Here is a 16,492-nt window from a genome sequence, read left to right as displayed (position 1 = left end):
CACCAGTGTGGGGGGGCGTCGCGCAGATAGAACTTTTGATGCACGTAGCGAAAACGCACTTTTGATAGCCCCAGTAATGGTGAACGTAAACTCCCAAGCTATAAACAACAACACCAGCTAGCACCAAAACATAGACATATATATATATATATATTAAAAAAAAAAAATTAATAAATCATCTGAGCCAGCCACTCCATAATAGCCCTAATATAATATTCTGAAGTAGCCAAATTTACTGTACCTACACTCCCTCCTGCTGCCTTGGTCTCCATCTCTGTTACTTCTGGTAATCCACATTCAGACCCACAGCAGGCTTCTTGTTCTGTGTTGGTTAATTCCATAGATTTGTTATCCATGTCTATCTCTTCATCCTCCTCTTGCTCGTTTTGTTCTTCCTCTTCCTCATATTCCTCACTGTCCTGTCTTTCTCCCCGGTGTGCTGGCTCAGATGTGTCGCTAACATGCTAGCTGTATTAGCGCTAATGCTAGCTGAAGCTGCACTTCAACAAATCAGTCAGTTTGCAGCATTTTTCACCGTCAGCCAACAGTGCTCTCTTATATTTCTCTCTCTTTTTCTCTGCCCCCCTCTCCCCTGCCCCTTGTGTCGCTTGATGCCTCGATTATTTTTTTGTCAACAGTAGGCTATAGCTTCCAACTTCCAACCATAGCTTCCAACTTTTTGTAGTGTAAGAATTATTTTAGAATCAGAATTCACAGGACAATGAACACAGTTCAACCGAGAGGGAGATGGTTAGCTGATGTGAAACAATGTGAGGGAGAAAAATGAATCCAAGACAAATAGCAACTATTAACACATGTATGAAGTATATGGTAACCTAAACAGTCAAAACACCCAACAAATAAGTTAAAACGCTTGCTGTGACATAAACAAATAATGGTAAGAAAAAGGGAGAAAAAAAACTACATTTAAAAAAGAAACACCACCCGTGAACAGCACTCACTCAGAATGTATTGGAAACGCCATATCAATATAATTCAACAAACTTCATCAAAACTAAAATAACAGAACATTATTTCACGGTTTTCTATAATTAGTAAGTTAAGAGGACTGTGTGAACTGAACACTTCTGTGCACTTCCTTTTTTAATCTGTGTTTAGGCTCTACAGTATCTGCATGTTGAGGCACTTGGAAAGGATATGATTGTAATGTGTGTAGTATATTATGTACATTTGTTATGCTTGTGTGCCTGTAAATCACACTCCTTCCAAAATTAACATGTGCTTAACCTTACAGATCTAAAAACGGAGTGAGATTTGCTTTTCTTTAAGCCACATACTGAAACTGAAAGTCCCATGGTTAACATGATCTCCTATTCTTCTCTCAACTAGTGAGTGAATGTTATAAACGCATAGCAAAGCAGTCATCTACAAAAAAAAAAATGTTTTTCAGAAAATGAGGTGGCCGTGTAACCTAGTTACTGATTCCAGATCAGTATTCTGGCTCAAAGGGCTGATGACTTTGACCCAGAGGAAATAGGGTGGGCCTGTAATCTCTGGCACCTGATCTAAAGCAAGATGCTGACTAAGATAAGCCTGGCAGGAATCCATCCAAGACCACTGAGGACAGTGCAAAAATGTCTTCTTTTCTCCTTGTGCTTCTCCAAAAGTGTTCTATCGCAACGTTAAAATTACTGCGTCCCAAAACTGAAACAAAAAAACAAGAAAGGAAAAACATCTTCTGGAGAATTTGGAGTCTTCCCTTAAAAATAGAGTAGATGAACCATGAAATGCTTACTACAAAATGTAATTTATCAAGCAGATTACAACTACCAATGCTACATTTCAATTAAAAAGGAAAAAAGATGAATAATAATATTCACAGTCAAACATCATTTAGTGAGTTGTGGGCTCAGTCTTCCAAATGACAAACACCTTGCACACACCATATATTACAAAATAACATCCTCAATCACTGGTCCCACACGAATACAACACTCCACATGTTAAGAGAACGACTCAATTTCACGCAACCACCGACAGTCACTTGCAGTCCAGAGGCTGACATCTACAGTTAAGGCAGGCTAGCAATGTCCCGCTTTGGAAGGGGTCCGTCTGGTTTGCAGGGAGTGCCGTTGGTTTTGTCCTCAAATACCAAGACTAGTTTGAGCACAGCTGAACGCTTGCCCAGCATCATCTTGACAAAGTCCCTGTAGTTGATGGTGTTGCTGCTGCCGCCCGTCACCTCAACAATCATTTTTTTTAACTCCAAGTGGGTCTTGGGCACCCCCAGCTTCTCCATCATCCACTTTAGACCAATGAGATCAATTTCTCCTTGGTCATTCAGGTCAAACTCAGCATATTTATTTTTGAGACCTTTCAGTTTTTCAGCCAGGTCCTCTTCATCCCTGTATTTCTGGTCTTCCAGGTATTCCTTGTTTATTTCTTCCAATTTTGACTTTTGCTGCTCCTTTAACAGTCCAAATGTTTTTACTCCTTGTACATCTGGCATCTGCCCAAATGCCAGATTACCAGTCCGTCACTGGCAGACATTGACGTTTTAGAGCTTGAAGTTTGTGTAGCTGTGTGGTTTGTGTAGGACTTTGCTGCGGGACTGGCAGCAGTGTAGACAAGCCTGTGTGTCGAGGGAGAGCTGCTTCATAAATGCCTTCCAGGTTATTTGCCCTTTTAGCTTTAAGCTCCTCAGGTGATCAGTGTCAACAATGCACCCAGAAATCTATTTCTGATAATGGCACAGAGCACAGAAAGGCTAGAGGCAGTTCACCAGTGCCTTTGAGTCCTATTCCAGCCAGGAGATAGAGAGTGCTTTTAGGGAATACTTTAGCCTCTCAGGAGGGGACTCCTTGTAGGATTAACCCTGACACATTTTAACCTCATTCATCCAGCTGACACTCTCAAAAGCGACAACGCAGCACTCAGCCGAGCAACTCTGACTCTGGTGATGACATGCTTCAATGAAGGAGTGATCTTAGATCTTAGAGTCAGCTTCAGATTTCTTTCCCGTCTCTCGACACTTCTTTGACTCTTGCTTTGACGGTTTCAACCTTCGCTGCGCCTGGCTCTCATTCATCTGTTGTCAACACGCGGACACCTCTCAAGAACAAATGTCTCTCCTCCGTCAATGGTACATAAATAGCATCTGTGTTCTCCTCGATCCAAATGATCATTTGACATAATGTCCTCTTTTAGCCCGCCTGACAAAGTGCTCTGTGCACCGAGCTGCACCTTGACAACTGCACATCAGCTTTTACAGTTAAAAGTTAATGTTCTCCCTTCCTTGCATAGTCATTGCAAAACATACTTACCTGTGGAATGCCCTGATGCAGTCTTTAAGGCCTATTTGGCTTTCACAAGTGCACCCCTGAATGGAAACAGTCCATTACCATGGATTTAGCTATTTATTGACTTGTTGCAGCATTTAGAGAAAAGGTTTTACCCTGATGTCTTTGAATTGAGGATAGGTTTTTGAAAAGCTACTGTGCAGTTTGAGTGAGATTTTAATTGCCTTAGAAATAATCAGCACGCCTGCCTGTTGAACTGGTCAACATCCTTCACTGGATTTTAGAGAAATATTTTAATCTCAGCCAAAGTTTTTGCATGAGGCTTGTGTGTGATACATTTAGACTCTTAGTACTAATTTCTCTCTCTAATTCTATCTCATTTTGTCTTTCTACCAATGCTGTACACATTTGTGTTTGCAAAGTGGTGATTTTGTTTCACCTTGTCTCCAGGTCCAAGGATCTGATCAAGGAGGCCATCTTGGACAATGACTTCATGAAGAACCTGGAGCTGTCGCAGATCCAAGAGATCGTGGACTGCATGTACCCTGTGGAGTATGGAAAGGACAGCTGTATCATTAAGGAAGGCGATGTGGGCTCACTGGTTTATGTCATGGAAGGTAAAAGCACACATGAACAGAGGCAAAATGTCTATTCTGCGATGAAATGAAAACCACAAGCACAAAGAGTGCAATTACCCTAAAAAGATGTAAATAATTACTCTTTATGAACAGACTGAAGGGGATCTGTAGGGATGTGTCTGGTGAACTTTGAGAGGGCCAACCTGACAATGATAGAAAAGAAAAGAAATGACATTATTGATGGGTTTCTGCAGCACAATGAACTAAAATTCAAAACTACACTTTGATGCTGTATGATTCACTAATGTCCCGTTGATTTTATTTTGTGTGATACTGTGTGCCTGCTGAGTCCTTTTTCTTCCATTCTTTTTTAGCAGTATTCATTCAGCATGGTGTTTCTTATTTGTATCTTTTTGTAAAATGAGCATTGATGATACAGAGTGTGACCTCTGATGACATGAACAGCAGCACAACATCCACGCTGCCGCTGATAAGGGATTTGTGAAAAGGCAACGTTTAGGAAGCCATTGTCCCTAGCAATAGAGTCGACCTCAGGGAAAATGGCTTCAGTCAATGCCTGCACAATGTAACTGATCATTAAATAGAGGTGAACATGGACATTCACAGACATAATACAGATTCAAATATAGAAATATAGCACATATAGATCACTATTATTGCTCACTTACTCTCTCAATCCTTTATAACATGCAATTGGTTCTCACATACAATTGCATGGGCAGTCAAACTGTTCTAATATTGATTCAAAATGTTTGGTGGAAATACTTTCCTCAAAGCCTAAACGACATGGCAGAACAGCAGGAGATTTAAGAAACTGGGAAGTGATAAGCTAGAATCTTGTTAGTGGGTATATAGACAGTGGCATTTAAAGGTTAATATTTCTGCTAGGAAGAATGCTGATATTGATTGTTGCTCCTATCATTTCATGTCGGCCACCATGTTGATTATTGGGTTAGAAATACAATTCCTGGATGCCCCATTCAACCATACATTGTTAAGAATAGATTTATGGGAAGGACAACTAAAATAACAACAAAGCAATTTTCTAAACTAAGACCACTTTTTAGTTTACTTCTACTACAAATCTATAATACTATAAAAGCATACTCCGCACTTGGCTCTCTTGTGTTAGGATGCTAGACTGAAATGAGTACTGCCATCTTAGAGAAATAGATAAGTGTGGCTCTAGGGATGGCAATGCAGATCACTCCACCACTTTGGTCCAGGCTAAAATATCTCAACAAATATTGAATGGATTGTCAAAGTTGTGTACATTCATGGTGCCCAGAGGGTGAATCCTACTGAATGTATGCCCAAATACCTGCTAAACTAATCACATTCATATCAGCCATAGCTGTACAAATGTTAGCATGCTAACACAATAAACTGAGATGGTGAACATGGTAAACATTATACCTGCTAAACATCAACATGTTAACATTTTAATTGTGAGCACGTTAGCATGCTGATGTTTCTTTATAACAGAAATGCTGGTATGGCTGTAGACCTTTCGCTGATCATACCACTGTGCTTTTACATTGTGGTATTGGCACTTTTACTTAAGGAAATGATCTGAGTGTTTCGGTTGACTGTTGCTGTGTGCAAGAAGGACGTCACTCGCCACCCTTATCTGTAGACTGCAGAGAGAAGTCGAATATGTAACTGGTTTAATGCAAATTCTATGCAAAACACAACAGTGGGCTTTACAGCCAACTGAGAGAGAATTTGGGGAAGTCAGGGAATTGTGTCTTTAATTCACTGACAACCAATGAAAGAAATTAGAAACCACATCCTCAGTATTGCTCCACTGTGTTCTGTTAGGGGAGTTGTGGATGAAAACAGGAAAAGCCAGAAAGCCAGAAAGCGAGGACACAAAGCTCTAGGTGGTGAGCCGGTGGTCTTTTAATGCCGGTCACCCATTCTGTAGGTATCGAGCAGATTTGAATCTCTCCCTGTGAGGGAGGCTGGGGGAAGTCGATTGAACCAGAGGTGGCTCGTCACGCTACAGTAGGTCACAAATGAGCAAGCGTCACACTGACATGATGAATAGGTTCCTCATGAGCGCAACAGAAAGAGAAATAAAAGATAAAAATCTGCAAGAGAAATAATTGTTGAGGGGCTTTGTGATTTCCTCTCTGAAATAGAGTGATTATATGTGACTAATATCAGATGTTTGGCTAATTATTTCCTATTTTCAAATCCTTAGGGTAGGCTTAGCATATTTATATTCAATAAACATGGCCATCTCTCTCTTGCTGCCCTTAACTCTTTTCTATTCCAATTTCTGTTTGTCCCTCTCTCTCTCTCTCTCTTTCTCTCTCTCTCTCTTCTCTCTCGCACTCTCTTGTGTCCCTTGGCTGCAGTTTTCACCCTAACTGTCCCTGGCCTGACTTGTTTTGCATAAAAAACAAATTAAGCATTAGCCCAAGTCTGTGGAAGTCCGTCATAGTCTGGGACTTTTTGACAGGATGTCTAAGTGTGCCATGCCATGTCAAACACACAGCTGTGTCTGCTCAACATTGTACATCATTTTCCTAGCAAATGAAGTGTTCAGTGCTCAGGCAGTAGTGTCATTTCTTGTTGCGACTTGGCAGGCTAATCATTGACGTTTTGCCATGAGGCTGACAGCGAAATCATGCATCATGTAACCATAAAAGGCACACGTAAACTACACCAATACAAAAAACATTGAATAATTGTGCTTTACATCATTACATTTCTTTTTCTTTTTTTTAATATGAGAGCATATGCATACGTTATTTATCTCCAGTGAGAGCCTAGACTGATGTTTCAGAGAATATTACAGCCTCCCTGTTTAAACCTCAGAGCAGTTAGCTTTTGTTGCAGATGCACCTGATAATTAAAGATCAGACAAAACAGGAGCTGATAAAAAGGAATGCATCCTGGAACTGGCTCGCAGCCATGATGAGGCAGCTGTAGCGATTTGTTGTATTTTGGTCGCATCCACTGGGCTGTAACTGACAGTCCTATTTAAAATACTGATTGCAACTCAGACAAAAGCTCATGTTTCCATGGAGATGAAAGAGGTTTTTGATTGGATGTGTTGTCTGCAAAGACCCGTACAGGTGGCTAATGATGATAATAACTATTATTATCTTAACCAATTACTATCAAGTATTTCCTTGACATTAAAACCCCCTTGATTTACTTCATAGTCATCATTCAACTGTCATGAAATGTTGTTGACAATGGTACGAGTAAACTTGTTAAAAGATGAAACTGAGCCGAAACCTTAACTTTGAGAATAGAGAATTGATGATTAGTTTGGATGGCATAAACACACTGAATACTGGGCTTAGGCCAAAATGCAATCCTATGAAGAGAACGTTTTGTCCAACTTGCAATAATAATGGTGATCGTTAAAATGCAAGAAAATCATGATAAATATCTATCACACTGCCCAAGTTGACAAATTTAAATTGCAAGTTTTGTCCCACTAGGGATCCACAACTTAAAGACATTCAATGTAAATTCATAGACCAAAAAAAAAACAACATTTGGGAAGCTGACAATAGAGAATTTTGGGCATTTTTACAAAAAAAGCAGCTAGATATTTTAAGATATAAGCCTTGATATGTTTACTTTTAATAGTTTGGTGTTGTTAAGATAAGGGTGAAAATCTGTGCTGTATTACTGTGTCTAACTACAGTTTGGAGAGGAAAGCTTAACTGAACAGGGTTCTTTTGTTTGACAACTTTATTGTGTTAACAGGATGTATGAGGTCTCTCCTGACCTGGTTTCTTCTGTTGCCAACTTTGCATTTATATGAATGAATATTTAGAATTTTCATTTAAGATTCCTTTTTGTATTTTATCTTTCTTGAGAGAAAAAAGTGTTTTCAAAGAAAAATAAAAGGCCTAGCTTGGAGGATGCAGGCATACGTGATATTGACTTTAAATTCTGTATTTTCTTCTATTTGTTATCTTTTAGGGAGAACAAGCTATCTGCCTTCATGTGTATATTTTCTTAGTTTTACTATGTGTACAGGGAGGGCAGACTGAAAAGTAAGGAGAAAGATTCAGCTTAAAACCCAAAAACTGTTCACAGGACATTGACAGGTTCTTTGACAGGTTACCATATTCAATGCAACCATTGATGCACTAAAGACCATTTCCTTCAGGTGGAGGTGTTCAGGGGATTTGAGAATAGGCCTGGGATTTGACACTTTCTCAACACAAATTGGATAGAATCCCAAGTATTTAATTTGACCTCCCATTAGGCAAGGTAAATCTAATATTTTGACAGATTTCTTCGAGAAAACGTCAGGTTTAAGTGAGGCTTAAATCGTATCCTTGAATGTCTGAATATTTCAGAATTGAACAATGTGCTGTTTTGAAGCTTATGCTGAACCACTCCTGACAGTCATTTTCCTTTCCTGCTGCTTTGACTGAGATATACCTCTGAATAACAATGAATAGCAATGTTTACCCACTGTGGCCCAATGCTAGTTTCTCTCTATAAGAGGAGTATTTGATGGTTTTGACTCCTTGATATGACAGTCAAGACGCTTGGTAGATATGATTGTGTGTGTGAGCATCGACTGATCTGTATGCATGCATCTTTAATCAAATATAAGCAACACTGTTAATTGAGAGGCACAGGTGTTTGTTTGCATTTCATTTCATGGCATATTTTATCCTGTGATAATGTTCTTTAGCTTCTACCAGAAAATTATTACGACTCTGTCACCATGTACTCTACCTTACAGGCGGAGTTATTAAAACCTGACATGAAAACAGATTTCCAGAGCTCCTCACCATTTTTTTTTTTTTTAATACTCAACAGGGAATCGTCAGCCATTGTATAAAATATATCAGTTTGTCATCCTAACGCTCATGTCAATTTAATGGCCACCAGCCAAAAGACAAACCAGTTTCGCAGGTGACCACGTGTCAAGCTGGCCAATCTCCTAAAAAATCTGTAAGAGACTAAATGAAGGAATGTCTCTGCCTGAGACTCATCCTCTTACTGCGCTATAGACTGGAGTCTTCAGAGAGATGCCCTTTGTGCTCACTGGCCAGTGAGGAGAAGAAAGGGAAATGGGTTCCTCTCTCATCTTGAGCAGAGTATAGAGATGTAATCAATAGGGGCAACTGAGTGTGACTCCGTGTAAATACAGTAGTTGTGGAACACCATACGTAAAGCAAATTAGAAGCACTATCTAGTATTATTTGCTACAGCTACTGAAGCTACTGCTGTTAATACACTATCAGCTGATTATTATGATATATTCGCATATTAATAAGCTGATATTAAAATAGAATACATTTGGTTGCAGAAACGTGAGTGCACAAACCCACTGCACCGCTTTGTTGCCTGGCAACTTAACTAATGCAGCTCAGGAAAATAAAATGTTGAGGCTTACATATTTTGGTTTGATTGGCCCTAGCAATTACAGCATGTAGCCAAAATTCAATACAACCACTGCTGCCTATTGTATCTTGACAGCACTGTACAGCAGCCAATTGTAGTTGAAGGCACCTTAACTCACTGCTGAGGCTCAGAACTTTGTGTGTGTTCTTAGTAACATGACGTGCAATAATATTATGACCCTGAGATTGAGTCACATATAGCTGGCACTCTTCAAAGCTATCGGCTCTCATGATAACTCTAGTGAGGCTGTCAGTGGGGGTTTATTAAGACGTCCTCTGGGGAAAAGGTGAGGGGTCTGTAACTGGAATGACATTTAAACACTCCTAGTTATCTCACACACACACACACACACACACTCACAGACACACGTTAATGGTGGCTGACAGGTTTAGGTGGTAGCCCGCCTTTATAATGAAAACGAAGCAAGTGCAGAGAAATTAGATTGACAAAGTTGCACGTTATTAAATCAAAAAGCAATTTCTATGTTGCTGCTGCCTCAAATGTCACAGAGATATATATTAATTCACTTACACCTTTACAATTGTATATACCCACAGCATGTGTATGTGTGCGTTTAATTTTTTTTATTCACTTGGCTGATGGCAACTGTTGATGCTTTAGGCATGAAAAAACGATTACTGTGAGAGACATTTTTTTTTTTTACTTTCTGCCGATTCACAATTTGATTTCTGATTCAAAAAAAATATTTAAGAATATCAGCAATCACAGTGGAAAACATGAGCAAAGCAGCAGGAAATGAGAGTTTTCTACACAATGCACCAAATTCAGGTGGCGTGCTGGTTTTGCTGACATACAATAGCCTAGTGATCTGAAATACCTCTATCAAGAAGAATAAAACGTCAGCTAATGCACCATTTATGTGCAAATGGTGTGTATGCGTGTGTTGCAGACTAATAATCTTACCTCCGCTGAGCAGTGCACCATCTGCCCTGAACACCAAGTGAAAATATTCTCTCTCCGGCAAGTGTCTTTTCTCATTTGCCCCCTCTGCCTCTAAGTTGTTCCCTTTGTCACTTTCTCTCTCTTTCATTCTCTCATTCTCTCATTTTCATACAAACGCACACACACACACACACACACACACACACACACACACACACACACACACACACACACACACACACACACACACACACACACACACACACACACACACACACACACACAGGTTCAACTTATCAATTTGAAATGCTTAAATACAAAACCAGAGACATGCACCAGAGTTTCCCTCCACCACCCCACATTTTACCGGCTTTGACCCCAATCTGTCCTCTCACCCATCTTTCTCCACCTGCTCATCACTTCTTCCTTTACACAACTGTCTTATCCTTCTTTGTTTCTCTTTTCCCACCTGTCCATCTTATCTCATTTTCATTCGGCTTTTCTCTTTATATTCTCTACCTTTCTTTCCTATTCACCCCATTTCTTTTTTCCTTTCCTCTTCTCTGATTAGTGTGAGATGGCCTTTATTTTTTTCCTCTGAACTCTACAATAAGAATTGATCCCCATTTTCACTCCACGGAGGCCGATTAATACACCACAGAGCAAGCATTAATGAGCAATTTGTCTATGATCCCTGAGCCGTCATCCCTTCTTTGTGGTTAACAGCGCTTTTGAGAGTTCCTCATCTGGAAAGACGATGAAAGCGGCGTGTGTGTGACATAAGAGGAGTGGAAGAAAGGCAGACAGACAAAAAGAGCTCACAAGCATCGTATGAGAATATTCAACAAATGTTATGTTACATGTTTAGGACTGATACTTGTGCTGCTGCACCTTTCCATAGATCTATAGTTGATGATTTGGCTTTGTTAATCCTTGCTGTAGAGAGCTCAAGCATAACTATGTCCAGAGAATACGGCAACCACTGTTTTATACAAAGCGAGTTGGGGGGGGGGAGCCAGCGTTGAGCTATCATTTTCTTGGTCGCGGTTGAGCTGGCTAGCCAAACTTTCTTCTGTCTCCCAAGCAGATGTAATTTAGAGTCGTAATCAAGTAACAAAACAATCAGGTCAGTAGGAATTCAACATCCTATCACATCAGATATTACTGATGTTGTTTTATTCCAGAACTCATGCACCTGTTCACACTCCCAGACCATGTGTAGGAAAGTTCCAGTTTGTTCAGGTTGGCAGAACGTGCAATAGGGAGTAGGAATGCCTTTAGAGACGTATCTCTTCTGAGGAGTCCAATATGTCCTATGGCATATGTTGAAGTGGATCTGCTGGTGATTTGGGTTCTTGGAACAGTGGTAAATCTTTGATCTCTTTTTGAACTTTGATTGCCTTTGTCAAATGCTCTCCACCCCAGCATGGGAATTCTTACATTTTCATATAAGTTTTACCAAGTACAAATCTCAAAGCTGTTGTGTGTGTGTGCGTGTGAATGTCTGTGTTACGTGCTGTTGGTGTACTCGTACGCAGATGCAGCATATTGCTGTTTTCTTAATTATCTCAACTTTTTTTAAACTAGGATAAACAGCCTTGTCTTAAGCTTGCTAAGAAAAGCTTGACATTTTCAAAGGTATTTTACAATGATTACATGAGCCAAGGAGTTTAAACTCTTTTTAGCTCATCGAGCAGCATGTAATCTACAAGCAATCTGAAAAAATGGAAAGTTAGAAATAATTTTCAGCCCACATCATGGCTCTATGGACGGCAATGTCAATATGTTGTCCACCACTGCAGAACGTGGTCAACGTTATACCTGCTAAACATCAGCATGTTAGCATTTAGCTCAAAGCTGTGCCTAAGTGCCTCACAGAGCCACTAGCATGCCAACACTAAGTGTCTTGTCATATGTATATGTATACTTGTATGTATGAAAATACTCAATGTGTATGTATGTATAACTATTTGTGTTCCCTACACTCTGACAACACTGGCACGGAATCCACATTTCCCTGTAAATGCCTTCTCATGTCTGTAATGACACAGCCGGCTACTAAAATGAGTTGAGAGCAGGCTGCGGAAATGAGAGAGGTCCATTATTGTAGCACTTCAGATGCCATATTAATCTGTATTCTGATGTTGACGCTGTCTAATTACATCTGTCTGCATAAAAGAAAAGCTACAGTATGTGCACATGGCATGGACGCTAACTGCTAATTAAAATGTTGTGATTTGGTCTGGGAATACAAAATGATCATTTTCACTGCCCCCTGCTCAGGCTATCAATCAGCTTGTCAACACAAAAGCCATAATCTGAGTTTTATGACTGGGAGAGTAGCAGTAGACTATCATAATGTCCTATTACTGCCACTGAATGAAAGTAACCTTCAGTGTGAAGCTGAAAGGCTCTACAAGTAGACAAGTGGCACTGCAGTGGGTTCTTGCTGTACCCCTGTCTCAAAGGTAAAATGATGTAAAAAGGATGAAACCAGCTGTCCCTCGTATCCTTTCGACTTGCTTTTTGTGTCTTTAGGTCTCACAGACCACATATACAAAAACTGCAGTGCAATTTCCCACCGTGCCGACGACAGGGAGCCCTGTGCGAGGGTGCCTGAGTTGAACTGAAAAGGATGTGAAGTGCATCATATCCTCTCAAATGATATGATGTTCAACAGTGCTCACCTACAGCATCAGGTGTCCGTCCTCATCTTCCTCCCCTGCTGTCCATCTGTTTCTCTTCCACTTGCCTTCTCACAGTTTTTTTCATTTCCTTTTGTTGCTCCTGTAATAAAAAATGGCATGCGTTTAAGAGTGTTCGACGTCAGCTAGTTTGCACAAAGAGCCAACACGTAGAGCAGTGCATATAAACAAAACTCTCTGCTTACGTCAATTTAGAAGGAATGGTGGAACACAAAAAAAATGAAAGTGAACTGAGTGCACTGCAGCCATAACAGAGGAAAGTTGTGCAACGCTAGTCAGACAGCAAATGTTTCACTGAATTTTATTTTAGTTCAAGAGTTGAAAGTAGGTTTTGAGAGAAAAACAACTGACATGACTACAACAAATAGACCAATGGGTAACACTTTACTTGAAGGTATCTACATAACAGTGACATGACACTGTCATGACACATGAACCCTAACCCTTACCCTAACCCTAACTTGTCATGACAAAAACCAAATGACACTTACTAAAAGAAGCGTTATGTCATAAACGTTTATGACTTGTTTATAATGTTTATGACACGTTCATGACAGTGTCATGTCACTCTTATGTAGATACCTTCAAGTAAGTGTAACCGACCAATGATATTACCAAAGCATCTTGATCACTCGCATGCTTGTGTGCGTGCAGATGTTGAAATGATTTGGTACCACTTACAACAACTTCTTACAACATTACTGGATTTCCGCTGAACGGTGCAGGAACTGCAATCTTCCTACTCCATCTTCAGATTTCGGAAGCTGCAGAAGGCTATGCAGACTGATCCACAAGTTTGTTGACAGAAAGCTGATGAAAGTCAACAAGTGTATTTTTTTGGAGATGATGCAGACGTGCCTCTCTGTGGAGCAGGGATGGACGACTCAGGGCAAACATCGAACAGTGTTTATGTTTACATGCTGCAGCTATCTACCTAATCTAACCATATAGCTAAATATAGCATGTTATAGTTTAAAGTTTAGACAATGGTTAGCACTATAAGTCAATTACTATATCAATTTTAGCTAATAACTAATTATTAATTATTATCTTTAATTAACTAATATCATTCCATTCGCCCGTGCGCGACAGACAGCCAGAATGTCCTGATACTATGCCACAATACCCTATTAATCTATCAGACTAGGTATTCACAGTAAGTAACATCTCAAAACCAATGATGATAATTGGGGTTGTGTTTATTAATGAAGCCTCAGCCTTCAAATAAAACTAAAAATGTACAATGCCATTACATCTGCATTGAAAATAAAATACAAATAAAGAAATGTCACTGGCTACAAAAACCCCAAATTACACAAACTTGTAATTATAAAACAGTACAGAGTATTACTGACAACACTTTCAGAGATACTTGCTGTACCTGAACAGAGGTATTCTGTAGGCCTATACCCAAACTACACTGAGTGTTAGTTACTATATACTATAACTATTCAAATATAAATGTATATAACATGTGTTGCTTTGTGTTAAAGAATTAGCATTGAATAACCTATTTAATATTTTCTCAATGTCATATTACACTTTTGATTCATATTAAGGCTCAGGCTGTGAAATGATAAAAATGACTAGGCCCTATCAATGTTGTCTGTGAAGCTTTCACAAACAACCACCAGGTCTTTGCCAGTTCTACAATAGTAAACACAAATATGAAAGCAAGGAAAAACTACACTCTGATGGAAGACAGACAGAAAGTGCAATCTAGGATTTTTTGGTTAAACTTTTGGTTAAATTTGGTGAATTATTTAGCCCCCTTCCCTGTTTGTTATCATGTTTAGAGTGGTACCAATGCATGCCTGATGTTTTCCAGTTTAATTTACTATCATAGTCTTCATCATAGCAGCAAAAGTGAGCTCACTACAAGCTCTCATATACAACCAAGTGAAATCGCGGTCAACCCGTGATTCATTTCTAACGCGTTTAATGTTTCAAATTAACCTAACAGAAATTATGAAATACGTTAAGTTTGACAGCACTAAGTGGCACGATCATTTTCATAATCATGATGCACACTCATGTTGAGCTGACTATGCAATTTGCTGAGATAGGGATAAAGGCAGCCTATACGTTTCCTGCTCCTGGCACTTACCAGTATTGCTGATGTGAAATTAACTCACGTCTAATGATGTAGGCCAACTCTTCTTCTTCAGTTTTATTTTTTTTACACGTAGCATATAAGTGATTGTATTTGCACCCCCTGCTGTTGGCTGTTAATATCGCATTAATAGACTTTTTTTTGTGCCGATGGCCATCGGTTGGACGCACAGATTGTCAGTCCGTCCCTGCTGGCAACTGAGCATATGTCTATCAACTAAAAAGATTTAATGGTCCAGTGTGTAACGTTTTTAGTTGTTCATTCTTAAAATCTGTGTGTAAAAACTTGTCCTTTTCATGAATATTTACCACCACCATCAATTCCAAGTATTCCTATTGACTTGAAATTTTACATTTGCGTTTGCATGAACTGGGGTAGACCAGACGCTCCATATTCATGCGCCATCTTGAAATACGTTAGCCGGTAAGGGACATACAGGACATACTGCTCCGCCTTTCGCCGTCATCTGAAAAAAAGCGTGAAGGCTACTGTAGCTGTAATACTTTGAACTGCGTGGCACGAGAGAGTTGATTGACATATAATCTCAACGCTAGATGGGAGAAATTCCCACACATTGGACCTTTAAGAGCATCATGAGCTTCAAAGTTTTATTATCTGATCAGGGCCAATAGTATGATACTCATTAGCTGAAATTGCTATATTTGTGTCATACTGCTAACCATTCTCTATGCTTAAAGCTACAACTTAAGCTAAGCGATGATATGATTAGACTGGATGGATAGCAGTCGCCTGCAGTGTATGGTAGAGGTTGTTAGTAGGATCAGATGTAGCTGTTAGACATGACGGCAGAGTTGCACCCCGCTGCCCACCCAAGATGCAGAACACCAACTTTGCAGGGTGACGTGCAGAGGTAACCGCTCACCGTCTAAAAATATCTTAACATTTGCATTCCACAAGTCAAAGACAACACACCTCTACTACACCCACACTCTATCCCTGTTTTGGCAGTCACCAGCCATGCATCATCTTGTTGCTTGTATTCTTTCAGCCCGCAGTCATACAAACAGGAATTCTCTGAAACAACAACACTGAGTGTTTCGCATTTTCATTACTGGGGAGCTTTAAATTTCATATACGATTCTCCAATTCTGAGCCACCCTCCCTGATTAATAACATAAAGTGCTCTTACTCTCTGCCTTTGTGTTTGTTCTTGCTGTTGGCTCAAGCTTACATCCGTATTTTCTTAAACTCTAGGGCTTGTTTTGTTTTCTAACTAGAGAGAAAAATAATACATGCTTTGTGCTTGAACAGCAAGTCCTCATTATTGAACCATGGTCACAGTTCTGTGATCGGGAGGAATTACCAATTGTTTTAATTTTGATTTTGATAATTTACTAAGCCATTATTTAGCCTCAAACCCAAACACAATCGTTTTGACATCCAGCCCTTTCAATTTCTTTTCAATAAATGTAAAGCAGAGTGGCTGCATTCATCTTGAGATGCACCTCATCTTATTTTATTTTTCATTTTCTGATGTCTGCCCAATGTGTTGATTCA

General features: G+C 39.6%; 1 protein-coding gene and 1 pseudogene across 2 annotated transcripts in view; one reads left to right on the top strand and one right to left on the bottom strand.

The window, feature by feature from the left end:
• LOC114571723 (cGMP-dependent protein kinase 1) overlaps positions 1–16,492 on the top strand; it is an 80,317-nt gene that overhangs the window by 8,729 nt on the left and 55,096 nt on the right. For both annotated transcript variants that reach the window (XM_028602873.1, XM_028602872.1), the window contains exon 2: positions 3,711–3,877. In XM_028602873.1, the coding sequence (XP_028458674.1) occupies positions 3,711–3,877 (167 nt within the window). The remainder of the gene's footprint in view (positions 1–3,710; positions 3,878–16,492) is intronic.
• LOC114571725 (allograft inflammatory factor 1-like pseudogene) lies at positions 1,638–2,554 on the bottom strand (annotated as a pseudogene).

The sequence above is a fragment of the Perca flavescens genome, chromosome 17 (assembly GCF_004354835.1).
Source record: "Perca flavescens isolate YP-PL-M2 chromosome 17, PFLA_1.0, whole genome shotgun sequence".
Taxonomy (NCBI): domain Eukaryota; kingdom Metazoa; phylum Chordata; class Actinopteri; order Perciformes; family Percidae; genus Perca; species Perca flavescens.
The sequence above is the reverse complement of the archived record's forward strand: the minus strand, read 5'-3'. Positions and strand labels throughout refer to the sequence as shown.